This window comes from Theropithecus gelada, chromosome 5, assembly GCF_003255815.1.
Source record: "Theropithecus gelada isolate Dixy chromosome 5, Tgel_1.0, whole genome shotgun sequence".
NCBI lineage: Eukaryota > Metazoa > Chordata > Mammalia > Primates > Cercopithecidae > Theropithecus > Theropithecus gelada.
The window spans coordinates 47167031-47187332 of record NC_037672.1 but is presented as its reverse complement, the minus strand read 5'-3'; the positions used below and the strand labels follow the sequence as shown (position 1 = coordinate 47187332).

At 38.0% G+C, this 20302-nt stretch overlaps 1 protein-coding gene across 6 annotated transcripts in view; it reads left to right on the top strand.

Annotated features, from left to right (window-relative positions):
• The window catches only part of PDLIM5 (PDZ and LIM domain 5), a 212876-nt gene extending 201050 nt beyond the window's left edge, over positions 1-11826 (top strand). For 5 of the 6 annotated variants that reach the window (XM_025384628.1, XM_025384629.1, XM_025384626.1 and 2 more), the window contains 3 exons: positions 1077-1197; positions 5672-5787; positions 7550-11826. In XM_025384628.1, the coding sequence (XP_025240413.1) occupies positions 1077-1197; positions 5672-5787; positions 7550-7639 (327 nt within the window). In that variant the 3' untranslated portion in view covers positions 7640-11826. The remainder of the gene's footprint in view (positions 1-1076; positions 1198-5671; positions 5788-7549) is intronic. The other variant, XM_025384627.1, reaches the window with a different exon arrangement.
• The last annotated feature ends 8476 nt before the right edge of the window (positions 11827-20302 follow it).

Below are 20302 nucleotides of genomic sequence, written 5' to 3'. Positions count from 1 at the left end.
ACCAACACCCCAAAACATCTTTTACTAATTAATAGCTGGCCCAATCTTTTTAACTTGGTATATTTAACCATTGGGCCATTGCTGTCTAGAATATGGTCCAAATTTTAGACATTCGAGTCTGTGCTTAGTGCCATCTTAGCTGATTTCCAAAAGCCTAAATACGTGTTAAACTGATTGGATTATATTATATTTTTATTATATTTTATTACATTGTATACATTTATATACATTATGTACACATAATATATATACAATTTTATATAATTATATACATTTTATTTTATTTTGTATTTTATTTTTTTTTGAGACTGAGTCTTGCTGTGTCGCCCAGGCTGGAGTGCAGTGGCTGGATCTCGGCTCACTGCAAGCTCCACCTCATGGGTTCACGCTATTCTCCTGCCTCAGCCTCCCGAGTAGCTGGGACTACAGGCATCCACCACCACGCCCAGCTAATTTTTTGTATTTTTAGCAGAGACAAGGTTTCATCATGTTAGCCAGGGTGGTCTCTATCTCCTGACCTTGTGATCCGCCCGCCTCGGCCTCCCAAAGTGCTGGGATTACAGGTGTGAGCCACAGCGCCTGGCCCCATTATGTTTTATTGTTATATTATATATAATATTATTGCTTCTAGAAGGCACCAAAGTATAGGTTTGTTTTAATTTTTAAATGCTTCCTCCTTCCCCCAGAACTTTTGCAGATAATACCATAAAACCTTTGTAAGTTAATGTTTCCTGACACACTTTGAGAAGAAGCAGAAAGTTTTGTAGGAAGCATTTATGAAATGCTTACTTTATTCACTGTACATATAATGTATAAATAACATAGTGATCGTTGTTTAAATTTACTGATTGGCATTTGTAAAGAACACACATCTAAACATGCATCCGTTTAGATGATTTGTGAGTCTGTTCTTAAGTATCTCCTGTTACTTTGAGGGAAAGCTCAAGACAAAAATGAAGTACGTGTGCCTACTTTGGATTAGCTTTACAGGGATTTACTGGTACAGATATTAGAGTAAACATTTATGTATTTATTGTCATCTTCTTTTTTTACATCCAATTATCTTTCTGTAACAGGAAGTCATCAATGCGTTGAAACAAACTTGGCATGTTTCCTGTTTTGTGTGTGTAGCCTGTGGAAAGCCCATTCGGAACAATGTTTTTCACTTGGAGGATGGTGAACCCTATTGTGAGACTGGTAAGATCAGGGAGCCATTTGTTTCTTGAATTTTGAATAAAGGTAAAGCATTAACCCTTGTATTACTATAAAGCTCATGAAAATATTAGGCAAAGTTATTTTCTTAATTGTTTTGGGAGCATTTAGTGTTACTCTAAACATATAGAGAAAACTATGTAGATTTTTTTTTTTCTTTTGAGACAGAGTCTTACCCTTGTTGCCCAGGCTGGAGTGCAATGGCATAATCTCGGCTCACTGCAGCTTCTGCCTCCCAGGTTCAAGCAATTCTCCTGCCTCAGCCTCCCAAGTAGCTGGGAATACAGCCATGTGCCACTATGCCCAGCTAAATTTGTATTTTTATTAGAGACAGGGCTCCATCATGTGGGCCAGGCTGGTCTCGAGCTTCTGGTCAGGTGATCTACCAGCCTCAGCCTCCCAAAGTGCCGGGATTACAGGCATTAGCCACTGTGCCCAGCCCTATATAGACTTTTTAATGTGACTTTGTCAAAACAGATATTCCTAACTTTATTATTAGAATTGAGAATGTAAGCATTACTTAGTAGGAAAAATATTTTGCTTGAATTCCCAATAATTTGTGGATGTAAATTCTACTAAATCATGTACCTTAAGGCCACTTCTTATAGTCCAGTAGTGAATTTTGTAAACATCAGAAATGTTCCACTTTAGAATATGATATTGATTTGCCCTTTAAGGCAACTGCCTTGAAAATAAACTTGAGATCCTTTTTTACTTTTACTGAATGAGAAGGTAATCCTGACTTGGATTGTTCCCTCGGTAAAATGATTTTTAATAAACTAGGCTCTAAGGACCTATCTACTACATTTGTCTTATCACACAAACTCAGAACGTTTCCTTTTCCTTCCCAAAGTCTGTCAGTGAACTTTAATAACATTTATTTATTAATATTGCCCTTACTTAGATATTACTACCACATACAGATTTCAAAATGTAGAACATGTTTCCTTTATCATGCTCTATTCACTACCACTGCATTCTCACTACTTTTATTGTTATTCTACCTCACAGTTCAAAGCTCTGTGCTGAAGGAAGGGGTTATTCCAGAATAATGGAGTTAAAGGAGCAGTCAGCTTCTAAGTTGAAGCTGTACCATAATCATTCAGCCCTTCTTTGCCCACTCAGTATTCTCTTATTTTCATCTTCCTTTCAGTTCCTTAGTTTGAACCAACCTGGATATATTCCAGACTGTCTCCCAGGAACCCCAGAAATTCCAGTGAAGTACCCCATGGGCTGTTTTGGGACAGGTTGGCCACAAGCTGCCTTCCTCGATTCAACCAGAATACTCCACATTTTGTAATTCCACTTAATTTTTCTGAAGAAGGAGTTGGGTTTTTTTGTTTGGTTTTTAGTTTGATTTGTTTGTTTTAGCAGCTTTGGAAGACATTTTGACTAACTGGCAGGTAGCCCCTGTCTAGCCAAAACACAAAACAGTCTAGCCTTAATACTTTATTTAATGTATTTGAAGTCATATTTTAAAAGCCAAATAATTATAGAAAAGGAAAAACATTATTGAATATTTATTTAAATGTCACATCTAATGAACTTGGTCTATTTTTGTTCTTTTTCTTCTTTTAACCCCCAGACGATTTCTTAACCCAGTCTCCTCCATCTCAATAAATAACCTCACCATCCACTATCCAAAAACCTGTAGGCCGTGTTGGATTCTGCTTTTTCCCCTGTTCTTTCCTTATCCAATCTAAATAGTAAATCCTGGAAGCTCTACCTCCAATGTATATCATATTCATTTATTTCTCTCCATCTCAGCTGTCACTAAGCCTAACTTGCTTTCACCCTTTGGGCATTGTAATTGGCACTTAAATGGAATAGCCCCTCCCCTTTCTTCCAACCTCCAAATAGCAGGCACAGAGCAGCTATAGAAATATTTTTTGAAATGTGAATTAGATCAAACTTAAACCATTTAGTGGCTTCCACTAGAAAAAAATTACACTTTTTTTTTTTTTTTTTGAGATGGAGTCTCACTCTGTCACCCAGGCTGGAGTGCAGTGGCCAGATCTCCGCTCACTACAACCTTCACCTCCCGAGTTCAGGTGATTCTTCTGCCTCATCTCCTGAGTAGCTGGGATTACAGGCACCTGCCACCACACCTGGCTAATATTTTTGTATTTTTAGTAGAGACGGGGTTTCACCATGTTGGCCAGGGTAGTGTAGAACTCCTGACCTCAAGTGATCCGCCTGCCTCGGCCTCCTGAAGTGCTGGGATTACAGGCGTGAGCCACTGCGCCCAGCCAGTTACACTCAGAGGGCCTGTTTTGCCATCCTCATCTCCTCCCACCTTACCTTCTGTCACCAGATTCTACCCATACCCAGCCCCAGGGCCTTTTTTTTGAACATGCTGAGACCCTTCCTTCTTTGGAGCTTTTGTGCTTACTGTTTCTTCTAACTTGAATGTTCTTTGTCAGCTTTTCTGTGGTGATTCCTCTTTATTCACGTTTCATTGCAACTATTAACCTCTTCAGAAAGGCCTTTTCTAATTTTCCTTAATAGTGTAGTGACCCCCAATTATTTTATATTAAATTACTATTTTCTTTCCTTCATAGTACTTATCATACTCTGAAATGATTTATTATTTATTTTTTAAATTCAATAAATCATGACATCCTCTTTCCAATGAGAATATGAGCCCCAGGAGGAAAGCAACCTCAACTGTCTTATTCACCACTGTACCCCTGCAGTGCCTTGAACAATGCCTGGCCCCCAGTAGACTGCATGGATCTATGCTGAGCAAATGGTGCTAAGGAATACTAAACATTGACAGTTGCTAAGTAAGGTTAATCAAATTGCAAATTATAGCCTGCCTTCCTCTCCAGCTGAGGTTGGATTGACAATGTCAGAGGCCAAAGGCTGAACCATGAGACAATACAGTAGTGAGAGGAGCTGCATAAAAGAAAATTAGGGCAACCAGCCTGGGCAACATGGTGACACCCTGTCTCTACTAAAAATTCAAAAAAATTAGCCAGGTGTGGTGGTGGGCACCTGTAATCCCGACTGAGGCAGGAGAATCGCTTGAACCCGAGAGGTGGACGTTCCAGTGAGCCGAGATCATGCCACTACACTCCAGCCTGGGCGAGAGGGTGAGACTGTGTCTCAAAAAGACAAAAAAGAAAAGAAAATTAGAGCCAGGCACAGTGACTCAATGCCCTTAATCCCAGCTCTTTGGGAGGCGAGGCAGGAGGATCACTTGAGGCCATGAGTTCAAAACCACCAGGGGCAGCCTACCAAGACCCTATCTCTACAAAAAAAAATTTTTTTTTAATTAGTTGGACTTGGTAGCTTGTACATGTAGTCTCAGCTAGTCGGGAGAGAGTGGCAGGAGGATGGCTTGAGCCCAGGAGGTGGAGGCTGCAGTGAACTATGATCATACCACTACACTCAAGCCTAGGTGACAGAGCAAGACCCTGTCTCTCCAATGGAAAAAAAAAAAAAAAAAATTCTAATTTAGTAGTAGAGAAACATCTTTTCAAAACTGCTTTCATTAGAAGGAAATCCTGTTAGTGTTCTTGTAACTGTAATCTATGTCAAGTAAATGGTCTTTTCTGGCTAAGAGTTTTCAACATGAAGTCATAAAATTGAAAGGAAAATACAGCAAAATAAATTGTGGCTAATATTATTGTGATACAGTCTAGCTAGAAACTCAGTCATAGCATTTGTTCATGATAGTTTCCTGTAACATTTCTTTTTTCTTCCTTGACCAAGTCAGATACGCTATGAAGTTTGCCAATATCAGATTTTATTTTTGATCTCTGTTCATTAGTCTTATTGTTGCTAGTTATTAGAAGTCCTTTGTATTTCTTCAGAACAGTCTTGTCTACTGCTAACTGGACACAGAACAGTTCTTTTTTTTTTTTTCCTTTGAGACAGAGTCTCACTCTTGTCACGAGGCTGGAGTGCAGTAGCGCGATCTTGGCTCACTGCAACCTCCGCCTTCTGGGTTTAAGTGATTCTCATGCGTCAGCCTCCCAAGTAGCTGGGACTACAGGCACGCGCCACCGCGCCCAGCTAATTTTTGTATTTTTTGTAGAGATGGGGTTTCACCATGTTAGCCAGGATGGTCTCAATCTCTTGACCTCGTGGTCTGCCCACCTCAGCCTCCCAAAGTGTTGGGGATTACAGGCGTGAGCAACCACGCCCAGCCAGAACAGTTCTTTATATGTATTTAGGCAATTAAGTAGTTGGTGAGAAGTGAGAAGTATTACATGGAAAATTATAATCAAGAATGTTAGGTTGTATAAATAATATTTATACCAAGGGAATCCTAAAACATGCTAAACATATCTTTCAAGCCAAATGTTATACCATCTCCTGAAATTTTTCAAATTCCTAATATCTTTGTCTTCAGCATCTCATCTAATCCTGATTTTGTTGCTGCCATCTAGGAACGATCATTCTAAAACTTCATCGTATTTAACTTATGTCTCTCTGCCCTGCCTCAATACAGATTATTATGCCCTCTTTGGTACTATATGCCATGGATGTGAATTTCCCATAGAAGCTGGTGACATGTTCCTGGAAGCTCTGGGCTACACCTGGCATGACACTTGCTTTGTATGCTCAGTAAGTAATGTCTTATTTCCTAATTAGAGGAGTAAAGTATGGCCAATTCTAGCTTTAGTATTTAATGGAAACATCAGCTCTTGTGTCTTTCAGTCCTTCAAACCTAAAAAAAATTATTTTTACTTTTTTGTAAATTTCAAAAGTTGTTTATTAAATTTTTTGGCATTTTTGAAATTATTTGGCACACAGTGAGATCCTTAGCCCTTAGAGAAAATATAATTTAATATATTTTTGTCTATAAGGAGAAGCTATGTATTTCTTAAAACAGTAAGATTCCTTTACTTTAAAAAAAAAAAAAAAAAAACCTCTGTTACTAGAGTGTTTGTTGTAGTTTTTGGAAATGTTAAGTACTTCTTAAAATATAAATAAATAATTATAAAAATCGATTCTTGGATTAACACTGGGAATAAACTCTATGTTGAGTCATTTCTTAACAATTGCCCCTGGATATTCTTTTCTTTTTGAGACTATGGTCCAATAAACATGTAATAAAGTATTTGCCTATTCATTTGATATTTTAATATGTTTGGTTTTATGTTTAATGATTAGGATGGATTCAAAGATCAAAATATATAGTTTCTAAATGTAGGAAGTAAATATCCAGTAAACGTGCTCTGTTCAGGTGTTTGATTTTTTTAAAATTAGATTTAACATATCTACAGTTTTCAATACCCACTGTACAAAGGGGGCAAAAGTAATGTTAATCGATGCCTAATGATTTCCCCAAACCTTACCAGTGAACTTTTTTTTTTTTTTTTTTTGAGACGGAGTCTCGCTCTGTCTCCCAGGCTGGAGTGCAGTGGCCGGATCTCAGCTCACTGCAAGCTCCACCTCCCGGGTTCCCGCCATTCTCCTGTCTCAGCCTCCCGAGTAGCTGGGACTACAGGCGCCGCCACCTCGCCCGGCTAGTTTTTTGTATTTTTAGTAGAGACGGGGTTTCACCGGGTTAGCCAGGATGGTCTTGATCTCCTGACCTCGTGATCCGCCCGCCTCGGCCTCCCAAAGTGCTGGGATTACAGGCTTGAGCCACCGCGCCCGGCTACCAGTGAACTTTTTGTTGTTTACCTCATCCATCTCTTAGACTTCATAAAGTCTATAAAAAGCAAAAGTTTTAGCAGATTTACCTTTTCTGTTCTAATAAAGCTGTTCATTCTAATTAACAAAGGCAATAGGAAGAACAAGGAGCTACAAATGTAGATAGTGGACTGACTGTATAATCCTCAGCAGCCAGATATTGGCCTGGTTTTTTGCTATAATAAACAAACAAAAGATATCTCAGCTTGAACACAAGGCAGCCCTTAAAAAAAGGTCTCAGGTATTCTGTGCCTGTGTTAACTGGGGGCAAGCTAACATTGGGCTTGAGAGGATTTGGTAAAGCAAATGAGTCTCTACAACACGAAGCAAAATTAAGACGTTTATAATTTGGGGAGATAAAATATATTTAACGAGCCCTCTTTCTATATTGATTTTTAAGTTAGGGATAAATCTTCCCTCTGGATAAAGAAAAGTGATGATCAGTGCTTTCTATAAATTAGAATACATTCTAGGAAAAAGCTATTTTTCATTGCTTTTGAAAGATTATATCTAATGTCATAGTAACCGTGAAATATTAGGGAGTCTAACTTAACCAACTAAAGTGTTTTGTCATATTATCCAGTGGGAGAAAAAATCACTTTCTCCTTCTCCAGCATACTTGATAAAATCCTCTTAATATCCTCTTAAATAATGCATAATATCCTCTTAAATACTGTTTCTTTTTCAGGTGTGTTGTGAAAGTTTAGAAGGTCAGACCTTTTTCTCCAAGAAGGACAAGCCCCTGTGTAAGAAACATGCTCATTCTGTGAATTTTTGAAAGTCAACAGTTCAAGAGAAGAGAAGAAATTTGAAGAGAAAAAGGAAAATTAAAATTACTAATTTTTAGATTCAATATTTATATGGAGTTTTGAAAAATAATAGTGGCCCTGAAGGAATAAATTCCAGCTTTAAAAACCAAGTCTGAGGAAATATTTGGCTTCATAAAGTAAAGAGACAGTTTGGCATTTATTATTACTTTTTCCTGTATTTTATGCCCATAAAATAACTTTTATAAAAACCAATTTCCTGATGGACTATTAAATTCATCTTAGAATAAATTAGTGAAGAATTTAATTTTAGAATAAATAATCCAATCTGAAATAATTATACCTTCTTTCCTTGTTAGGTAGTTATGAGTAAATCTGCAAAAGGCAATGAAAATGCCTTAAATTTTATCAATAAGAGAATCACTGTATTTTAAAAAAAAACAAACTAATACTTATCTTTAAAATAGTAAATAGGATTTTAAACAGAGAATTTTATCAGTAATAGGTGTCAGTTTTTTAAAACTTGCTTGTAGGCCGAGTGCGGTGGCTCACACCTGTAATCCCAGCACTTTGGGAGGCCGAGGTGGGTGGATCACCTGAGAGTCAGGAGTTTGAGACCAGCCTGGCTAACATGGTGAAACCCCATCTCTACTAAAAATACAAAAATTAGCCAGATGCGGTGGCACGTGCCTGTAATCCCAGCTACTCAGGAGGCTGAGGCACGAGAATCACTTGAACCCAGGAGGCAGAGGTTGCAGTGAGCCAAGATCGTACCACTGCACTCCAGCCTGGGTGACAGAGTGAGACTCCATCTCATTAAAAAAAAAAAAAAAAAAAAAAAATTGCTTGTATATTGTTTTTGCCTTACAATGGATCATTCTAGTAGGAAAGGGCAATGAGATTTTTTATGAAAATGTGTCATGCCAGTAAGAGATGTTATATTCTTTTCTCATTTCTTCCCCACTCAAAAATAAGCTATCATATAGCTTATAAGTCTCAAATTTTTGCCTTTTACTAAAATGTGATTGTTTCTATTCATTGTGTATGCTTCATCACCTATATTGGGCAGATTCTATTTTTTCCCTTCCCTGTGCTAAGATAAAGATTTAATTAAATAATCTTGGCCTCTAATAGTTTTCTGTCTCTTTAGAGAGAATAAATAGAGGGCTGGGTGCGGTGGCTCACGCCTGTGATCCCAGCACTTTGGGAGGCCAAGGCGGGCGGATCATGAGGTCAAGAGATCAAGATCATCATGGCCAACGTGGTGAAACCCCATCTCTACTAAAAATACAAAAATGAGCTGGGCATGGTGGGGCGTGCCTGTAGTCCCACATACTTGGGAGGCTGAGGCAGGAAAATCGCTTGAACCTGGGCAACAGAAGTTGCAGTGAGCTGAGATCGCACCACTGCACTCCAGCCTGGTGACAGAGCAAGACTCGTCTCTTAAAAAAAAAAAAAAAAAAAAGAGAGGGAGAGAGAGAGAATAAGTAGAAAGGAATGGGGCTGGGAATTGTGAATCAGAAGATTGTACCCCCCAATTTTTTCAATCCCCTTTTCTCAAATAATAAATTAGTTGAATCAGTTTCTGAATTATGCCACTGGCTGATGAAGAGTTGAGAGCTCTTTGCAGAATAATCTTTTTGTTTCGTTTTGTTTCTTCTTCTACATTTAAAATTTAAAAGATTGGCTTGAGGATGTGATGAAATTGAGACTTTTTGTGGTTTTCTCTCAATAATAAGTGAACCAATTTCAAATATGATCACAAAGTTTGAAAGCTCTTATTCACAGAGGTTTGGTAGTGTTGGGAGGGGTGTTTAATTACTCAGATTGGCCTGTTATTTTATTTTCTCCTTTGGGAAAAGAATTATGTAGATACCACATGGAGACAGGGAAACAATTGTGGTAAAACTGTGGATCCTGTTGCTATTTGCCCAGTGAGAAAACAGATTCTGGTATTTGATTTGGATTTTCTCTTTGTTTTCTTTTTGTTTCCAGAATGGATGAAAGTCCATGAACCCCCTAAGTTATAATTTAAATTTGGTTGAGGCAAGGTGCTTTTATAGTTGAGACAGAGCCCTAGGTCCTTCCTGCCCCATCACTCACTTACGACATCACTTCCATTGTGTGCATGTTTGTTATAGAGGAGGTTTTAGGCTACAATATTTGTTTAACCTCCCTAAGAACTTTCAAGGCATCTGTCCTGAAAGCTGTTAATTTATGGTCTAGCAGATTTATATTATATGCAGATAATAATTAACTGGGGATAAAAGAATGGCAAGGGGTGACACAAAGTAGCAAACTGAATACTTCTCCAATAGCAACCCCAAGCTACCTCCTCACCCTGCATCTTGGAGGGAGGCAGGAAATTTCTTTTGAAATAAAGTGCTGGAACTGAATTCTGCATTATTTATCGTTGCTGCTGAAACCACCTATAAAAGACTTGCTGGCTAATGTGCATTGTCATATAATGTACAGTGTCACATCTTTACAGTCTTTTACGTTATAGAATACAAAATAAGTTGATGGTTTTGTTTGGTGTGAGCTTTTTATGTTTGTTTGTTTAGTTTTGCCTTCATAGGTTATATGCCAAGATAGTATTTGGTAAGTGAATGGCATTTGGATGTTTTCTTCAAAGAATTTTATTTGACCCACATTTCTTATAAAGTTATCTTACATTAAGGATGTCATTTTCATTAGACCTTCTTTCTACATATTATTCATGAAGCGTAATGTTGCATTTCTACAAATTTTATGCCTGAAAGGGTAGTATTGCTTCCTAAGATATCATGTTGTCTTTGTGCTTTGTCCAGCTCTTCCGTGGCGAAGCTTTATATCTGTTCCTAAAACAGTTAATCCTGTGAAATAAATATTGAACATAATCCAGAAGAATCTCTGTATTTCCAGTAGGGAATGCCATATTTAATTCACCAGCAGTAATCCTTTAATAACTGGCAGAGCACTTTATTCTTCTGGTGAGCTCCCTGAATATTTATTTTTCTGATTATAAATTTTCTATATTAGTAGCATTTTTTAATTATTACTTCACTATAGAGCATTTACTTTTAGTCTTTCTAGATGTATATTTTGGAATGCTGTACTTGGCATATCATAGATTAAAATCATAATGCATGACTAAAAACTCTTTGGATTTAGTTCCCATTTTAAAATTTTTAGTGATAAGTTTAGATTTATAATCTTTCTCTGGACTTACATGGACTGAATGTTGCCTGCTGAAGTAGCAACCTAAAAAGTAGCCTCTGCTTATGCTTCTACAGTTGGCCCTCCATGTCCATAGGCTTCGCATCTGTGATTCAACCAACTGTGGGTCAAAAATATTTGGGGAAAAAAATGGATGGTTGCGCCTTTACCGAAAATGTACAAACTTTTTTTTGTCATTAAGCAATATAGTATAACAACTATATACAAAGCATTTACATTGTATTAGCTATTATAGGTAATCTAGAGATGATTTAAAGTATATGGTAGGATGTGCATAGGTTATATGCAAATACTACACCATTTTCTATAAGGGACTTGAACATCACGGACTTCAGTATCCTAGGGGGTCCTTGGAACCCATCGCCCATAGGGGTACCATAGGACCACTATAGTACCATGTTTATTTCCTATTAAATCAGGTTCTGTTTAGAGTCTAAAACTAAAACCTAATCATTTGGTCACAGTGTAAAAACAAATGGAAATAACAGTTCAGATCTTCAAAATATTAGTGTAGCATTATGTTTAAAATAATCTACAACAAAAATGTACCATTTTCAAGCAGTACTACATTAGGAGCCCTTTTATAGAAAATAATTTCTTCTTTACCCCTGTTCCAGTGTGAATCTAGTATATTCTGTTAACATTTGTGTGGCATTTGAAGTTTGTCATCCCTATTGAAGGGGAGAGACTTTTCAGACATGAAGCAAAAGAAACATACTGAATAATTTTACACAAATTTGATCTGGCTTCCATTTGTCCCCCTCATTTCCCAAATGTTTCAAGGTATTGGATTTGGATTCTCAATGTATAATTTGCCTTATCTGTTAATCTCTATCTTCTGTCTCTTTAATTTTGTCTATCTGCTGTTTTGCTTTTTGATATATTTTCTAATTAGAAGTCACATGATAAGTATAATCAGTATAGTAATAATACCATAATGTGCACATACTCAATAAATAAATGACTGCATTGTTGTAAATGAGCTCTCCTTTTTGTTGTTTTTGGTTGGTGAGTGGTTTCCATCAAGTCATCATGGGAAAAAAATCAAGTTCCATATTCACAGGTTAGGATAGGATGTAATAATTCTCAGAAGAACCCTTCTAGTATGATATTTGCTTATCAAAATGCCTCAGAAACAAAATATTTGAAAACACTGTCACATTTATTGTATTCTCTGTTTTTATGCTGTGCATGTAGAATGTACCCAATGTTTATGAATTAATAGATAAATAAGTTCAATTGTCTTTTTAAAATATTTATTGCTGAAATGATTTATTGGAACAACCTGTCATATCAAACATTATATTAGAACATAATCAAAGAACATAAATCATCCATATTTCCACATTTTGCATTAGATATTGGGATGCTTAATTCATCTCAATCTCATTAGCTGACTGTTCCACAACTAGGTAGGCTCACCTCTTCCTCATTTGTTTATTAGTTTGAGTAAGATTGTTTTCCAACTGTATAAAGACAAATGTTTCTGTTGCACGCTGTATGTTTGGAATAAAAGAGAAATTCAAGTCTATTTGCTCACAGTATATTAAACTCCAGAAGCCAAACTTTTAAGGGCATCAAGTCTGCATCTGACATTTTAATAGCTGCTGTTTGGTTTCTATCAATCACGTCATTGCACATTAAAATGCACCGACAAAATAAGAGATCTGTCATTCCTTCGTTAAGAAACAGTAATCCAGTACAAGATTTATAGGCTTAAGTCTCAACTGTGTGTTCACAATAAATCCCCATTCAGTGCTCAAACCAGAGCAAGCCTCCCTGTCGTTCAGTGTTTTCTAGTCAAAATGTCCCCAATATAAGATTATCAAAGGTTTTCTTACAGAACTACATATAAAATCCTTTTCCCAGCAAAAGCTTAATTTGGGTTGGCGGTTTCCCTTTTTGAGTAGTCTCAGACAAGATCTTGGTTATATCAGAAACACATAGGTACTGATGTATTATTAGCAGGCCTGGTGTTAATTAGGGAGAATTACCAGAAATAGTTTGCTTCGTGGAAATTTATTGCAGAATCACACTTGACTGATGGCAGAATAGGAGTTGCTGAGAGAGAGCAGCTCCCACTCATAACCACTAATTAATAGGGTGCCAAAATTCCGCAGAGAAAGTTTCATCCCAAGTGTGGGAGCCTCCCAGGGAAAATGGTTCCTTTGCAGTATTTAAAATTTAACAGAGGAAAGGGGCTAGGACACATGGCTACCTAAACAGAAATCTCAGACTGATATGGTTTTGTGCTGTACATATGAATGAGAGGATTTAACTCAGTAAGCACCGAGCCCAAATGTTGCCTGTATATTTATCGTACTAAGGAGATATGCATATTATTTTTAATGTGGCAAGTGCCTGATTTGCCAAAGTGTTCATTTTCTGAGGAGAATTTACAGCACTGTATACCATTTGTCTATAGTATTATATTACGGAACTTTTGAGTCTGTGATTTAGAATCTGTCTGGGTAAGTGGCAAGATTGCATCAATGATTAATAAGAAAGGTGTGGCCAGCCTTCATACCTTGAACATGGGGTTGGGGAAAAGTGAGATGCATTTTGTGATTTGCGCCAAAGGCAGAGCACTAGGGAAGCCCCTTTTTTTTTTCTTCTTTTTTTTTGAGGTAGAGTCTCCCTCTGTCGCCCAGGCTGGAGTGCAGTGGTGCGATCTCTGCTCACTGCAAGCTCTGCCTCCTGGTTCACGCCATTCTCCTGCCTCAGCCTCCCGAGTAGCTGGGACTACAGGTGCCCGCCACCACGCCCGGCTAATTTTTTGTATTTTTAGTAGAGACGGGGTTTCACTGTGTTAGCCAGGATGGTCTCGATCTCCTGACCTCATGATCCACCCGCCTCGGCCTCCCAAAGTGCTGGGATTACAGGCGTGAGCCACCGCGCCCGGCCGAGAAGCCCTCTTAAACAGAAGTCTGCCAAGAAGGCAATTTTTATTTTGTCCTGTCTGTGACTGCATGTAATAACACACAATAAAGCTTGGAGCTGTTGTTTAGTGTAGAATGGAGTATTTCCATGTCCGAAAACCACTTGTCTGACCTCGGGGAGATAAATAAAGCAATTCAGAATTCTCAGGGAGTATAATTTTTCAATTTCTCAAATATGGTAAATATAGTTCCCAAGGGAAACGACTTCTATGCCGGGTCCTTGAGTTGGTTGACACGGTCTCTTATGCATCTGTGTTTCAAAGGACAAAGTTTCTGTTCTTTCTGTCTGAAGTTTCCTGAGTTCCAAATTATTTTTCATCTGAACTGTCATGTTCGCTCTCTAGTTCAAATATAATGGTTTTTTTTTTCTTTTTTCCTTTTTTCTTTGTTTCTTTTGTTTGCAAAGCACACACAACTGGTGCTATTCTAACTTACTCAAAAATACCATTGTTTCTTTGTTTAAAGTATTTTAGTAGACTATAATACCTTCAGGTGTGTCTTGAATTTTCTACCCTAGCTTAGTACTAATATGCCCATTTGTTCCCTTGGTAAATGAGAAAGTAAATGGAACTCCAGTTACATCACAGCAATATTAGTTTTGGCATAATAAAACTGCTTACTTAACCTATATTGATGTCATCTAACCCTGGAAACTTTCTCTATCCCTGTTTCCTTGAGAATCCTGACAATTTTAGTCTCCTTAATTGAATGAAACGGAGAGCAGAGGAATCCATGGAGCTTTTCAAGTATGAACTTTGAAATATAAGTTAAATTAATTCCAGCTTAATTAACTGGAACTTACCATTCATTCTGCTTTGCTCAATTATTATGCTACTGCTTAGTGATTTTTCTAATACCATTATAAATGCTTTGAATTCTCCTGCCCCTAGAAAAGATAAATTGATCTGAATCTCTTATAGTGTGTTTGCGCCTGTATCTGGGAAGTTCTGGATGACCTTTGACCATATCAACATAGATTATAATCAAGAATATAAATTACAGCTGAGGGGGAAAAGTGGTTACTCCTGGTAGATCAATCTGAATGCAATCAGGAGGACAGAAATCACAAAATAACTTAGAGTCTAGTATAAGGAATTATTAAGCTGTGATAGGAGAGTAACTAAAAATACAAAGTGACCTCTTAAGGATAGCCTGGGGCTGAGAGAGGACCCAAAGAAGATAAGCTTAGAAGGAGATGCCCTCCTCATGACTGGGGGTAGGACCTTGTTGGAGAAACTGGTTTCAGCCCACTAAATAACCGTTCTCTGGGTTGCTGAGGTTCTGCGGACAAGGCAAGAATCCTCTGGAATGCAGACAAGATTCATGGGTGAGTGCACAAAGAGAGCTGGGTGCTGCTGTGGGCACAGGCCCGGAATACACAGTACCCACGTCATGAAGCAAGGTGATGTGAAGGCCCCAGCCCGGGACGTGAAGTTTCTGAGGAACTGTGCACTCTGGAAGCACAGCTGGGGCAGAGCTCCACCAGTTGTCTCCACACACGTGTGCTCTGATGGTCCACACAGAAAAAAACAAATGCAACACCTAGACCCAGGAAGAGAGGCCCCTTCTGCAGTATTCCTTCTGCTCCCTCGGGACAAAGCTTCCTCATCACTGTCAAGGAGAAATGATTAATATCACAAAGCTGGTACTGAAGAGTAAAGGGTGCAATTTGGACGTGCAAGTCAGTAAATTGATAATCGGCACTCTTGAATGCAAAATAGAAACTAGATGCTCAACTATATTGAAACTTTCATGATCCAGAATGTCACTGCATATACTTGGTGAATTATAAAGTTAAACAAGAAATTCTTCTAACTTTGTTCTAGTCAAAAATCCTCTCATTAATATGCTTTCAGTGTGCAAAGTTAACAATGTTGCATTGGTTGTGTTTTTCAAGGTCTAAATATTCAGTATAACTAAATAGTTCCGAATATTCAAGAGATTTAGTTGGATGTATACTAAGATATGACTGAAGATTTGGGTTTTTTTTTTTTCTTTTTTAGTTCATTTTCTTTTACTGTAATGCTTTTCCTACAGTTAAAATGAGTAAAACATTCTTAATTGAAGGCTTATGTTAGTTAACTGGGATTTCAGTTTATAGAAGCTTTTCTGTATAAATTCCAATCCTTGTCATATAGAAAAAAATGAATGATTTTCATATTTAGCAATAGAAAGCAAGGAGATCAACAAGTCCCCTTTCTCAATAAACTAAACCATGAAGGGCTCAAGCCCAGCAGATCTATAATAACAGCTTACATTTGTTGTATCGTCTGTGTAATTTGTGTGCTATATTACGTGGTACACTAGTATACCGTAAAGTTCTAATAATTGGAGAAACTCTGAGAGTCAAGTATTTTTAAATCTACATTTTACAGATGAGAATATGAAAACTCAGCAAAATGAGTCTCTAAAAACAGTTATTAAAGCAAATCTGAGACTTAGACTTTCTAATAGCCCAGGGAGGAAATGTATTACTTTATCCACATTCCCTTAAGGTCCTTCTTATTAATAAGGGACAATTCCCATATATTAAGTTAGTAAAGGATATCGTTAGAAAGTATTTAGTTTGGCTACAGTATGTAAAACTTAAAGACTGTCTCTATATGACTTGTGCAGTTGCCTGCTACACAGATGTCAATATCTGTGAGGTTTGCAATTGGACCATCTGTTCTTCAAGGGTATTTGTGAATTGATAGTCCTCTCTGCAATGCACCATTTGCTGTTCTTTGTGTTTTCACTACATTTCACAGTCTATACACTGGATATAAAACAACCACAGAAATAAGAAGAGAAAGTTGATTTGAAGTGTGCATAATACCAAATGTGGTATCAAACAAATTAGAAGACTGTAGGAAATGCAATTAAAATTACTTTCACACAGCAAGGTCAATAATACCTATTTATAAGATGTTGGAAAAACAGGTCAGAATGGTTGACACCCAATTAATTGTTACCTTTTCTGTTTGATGGATTTAGTTCCAGACTGTGAGTCTGAAAAATGAAGGATGGAGAAGGTGAGACCTCCATGAGAGGGGAAAGAAACTGCATGTATGCCCAATTATATTGACAAGGTTGTATAAGATTCTTGGTTTTATTCAATTGAAATAAAATCTCTCTACTATTTGGTAATGACAGGCACCACTGCTAAGTCCACTGAAGCATAGCTGGAAAATCCAGCTGCCTTCACATCTGTTTTGCATGACCTTTTAATCATCAGCAAATACTTCTGCCACTAGGAGTGGAAGTCTGGGTAGGATATGGCTATGTGACTTTCTAAGCTATAGCTATGGAAAACATATTGAAACAAAATTCACGCATGCCATGTACTGTGCCCAGAAATTTGTAGACTAGTCTGGGTGGTGTTAAGGATCTGACCTATTGAGAGTACTCACACCTGCTTCTTACATTCAAGTTGTTAATCCTTTGTTCAGAAAATGAGACATATTATGAAATATGTGAATGGACTGCTGTGACTTGAATCTTAAGTGTTTAGGCTCTTAAACTGGTTCAAACTAAAATAACATTGATGAAATAGTGTTTTAGAGTTCTATTACATTTATTATATTTCAGAAACCTGTGTGAGTTGACTTTACTCTCATTTAAGATCTAGGACTTTGTTGGAATGCTTGCCTGGGTTCTAAGTTGTAACAAAGGGTCCTGAAAATATTTAGTTACCCAAAATTTTAAAAACAAAAAAAATCACTAAAGAAACTCTCCTGAAAGCATTGTAATAAAGTTCACTCTCCTACTAATAAATTTCATTCTCACACCAATATGATGGGTAGCCAATGGGATATGTTCAGGGATTCAGTTTATCTCAAGACCAACTTAAACTGCTATTAAAGTACAAGCATTAACCAGTAGTAATTGAATATAGCAATTATATGTAAATATAACAGTCAAATTCTTAAAAGGAAAAGATCTTGTTTATGAGGAACACAGGTACTGGCATTTAAAAACCCACCTGAGCATGAATCTTGATGATACTCAGGTTGAATTTATATGTAGGAGTGCCACAGACTGGCTAATAATTTGGATCCCTTTCAAGTCAATTGTGTTGCTCTGTTAAATCATTATTCCACATTTATGTAGAGGGAAGACTGAGCACTTTGTCGTGAGGAGGGAAGAAACAGAGAATAACTGGGAACAAAGATCAGCCTGTTAAATACTCTGATCACCTAGCTGTGCCCCACACTCACCCCTGCCACTCAGGAAAGCAGCCCTTGGCCAGGAGAGATTCAGGTGTTGCTCCAGAACCTCTCTTAGGAGTCTCAATCCCTGACTCCAGGCTGCTTATCAGAATAGCACATCCAGCCCCACACAGTTCTCTCACCAAGAGCCACCCTATCGTCTCCATCTTGTAATGTTTCCAGCAATGTCTTAGAGCTTCTCATGGACTGGCACTCTGGGCAATTGTCCAGTTGATCAACTCTAACCAATATTCCTTCACTTAGGAATCTTCTGGCCTTGGAAAAACTACATAACTTGGTTGAACCTTCATTTCTTCATTAGTGTGTTCCCTCATCATCTTAGAGGATAATTCTCAGTCTTGGAGAACCATGGTGACACAAATGAGATAGTGTGTGTGAAACTACCAGAGCTTCAGACAACATCTTCAGCCCTTTTTCCTAGAATACAGATGAGGTATTACTCAAAAAACAAATTCAAATTTTTAATCTTTTGTTCAGAAAAACGAGACATATTAGGAAATACGTGAATGGATTGCTATTCCTTAAATCTTAAGTGATCTCAAATAAAGTGGGGATTACCATCAACTGTCTTATCTCAGAGACTCATAATACATCTTTAAGCTGAATAGTCTTGCACAGTTTTAACTACATATTTCCAAAATATATCTGACCATGGACTCTTTGCTTAAAGAACACCTATTCTACATAATGTAACTTGGGAAACACTGGTTCATCCCTTCTGTTTGTTTAGGGTGAATGTCCTGAGTTGTGCCTCTCTTCACATTTTGGACCAGTGGTTCTCAAACTTTGGTGTACATCAGAATCTTCTGGGGGGCTTCTTAAAATTGGATTGCTGGGCCAACCCCCAGAGTTCCTGATTTAGAAAGTCTGGAGCAAGATGAAACTCTGCAGCTGCAACGAGTGCCCAGGTGAAACTGATCCTGCTGATCTGGGATCACTGTTTGGGAAGCACCTGTTCTAGATCTAGACCAACACTTCTCACCTTAGTATGCGAACAAAGGACCTGGGGATTGTGTTCAATGACTCACCTGGGACCCACCTCCAGAGATTCAGATTCAGTGGGAGTGGAGTGGGGCCAATACGTGTGCATTTCCGACAAGCTCCCAGATGATGCTGGTGCTTCTGGTCCACAGACCACACTTGAGGGTCTGGCTTATATGTCACAAAACAGAATGCTGAGGGACTTTGTGAGCCTGAAGGTAAAGCCCAATGTTTTCTCTCCTCCTCTGTAGTCTAAAATCAGGGAATCATGCTTTGATTTCTGAAAATTAGATACACAGAAAAATATGATCTCCTCTGAAAGCTTTTTAAGGTTTTTTTCATCATTTTTTTTTCTTTTAGAATTTCTATGACACTGGTGAAAAGTAAAACTGGTACAACAGATCCTGCATGGGCTGTTGGCAGAGCCAGAACACTAAATGCCAGCAATGGATGTAAGCCCTGCAAGGGAATTTGGAATTCAGTTAATGGTAGATTTTTTTCATCATTCCAGATTAGGAATGCTAATTTCTCTAATATTTAACAATAAACCTCACGGAAGTATGGCAGGAGTAAGTTACAGAAGAGCGTGCACTGAGCCGGAGGCAACAAATTTGTGTCTTTGGCCGGCTGGTCACTTGATATTTTTCCGATACTGCAAAAGTCACTTGACCAGGTTTGAGCAGAGCTTTCTTCTCTATACAAATCCACTAGATTGGAGGTCTTCTACAGTTTGCTTTCGTAACTCTGTTTTTAAAATTAGTTTCCTTTTAATTTTAGGGTTTTTTTTTTTTGTTTTGTTTTGTTTTTCCCCTGAGACAGAGTCTCACTGTGTTGCCCAGGCTGGACAGCAGTGGGGTAATTTCAGCTCACTGCAACCTCCTCCTCCTCCTGGGTTCAAGCGATTTTCCTGCGTCAGCCTCTTGAGTAGCTGGGGTTACAGGTGTGCTCCACCACACCCAGCTACTTTTTTTGTATTTTTAGTACAGATGGGGTTTCACCATGTTGGCCAGGCTGGTCTCAAACTCCTGACCTCAAGTGATCCGCCTGTCTCGGTCTCCCAAAATGCTAAGATTATAGGTGTGAGCCACCTCACTCGGCCTCCTTTTTATTTGTACAAATTTATGGGGTCCATGTGCAGTTTTGTTACATGCATAGTGGTCAAGTTAGGACTTTAAGGGTATCAACTGATTAACATTGCCCCTATATATAATTCCACATCATTGTCTTCCCCACTCCTACCCTTAGCCCTTCACCCTTCCAAGCCTCCATTACCTAACATTCTACTCTCTATGTCCATGTGAACACATTTCTTTTTAAGCACAGA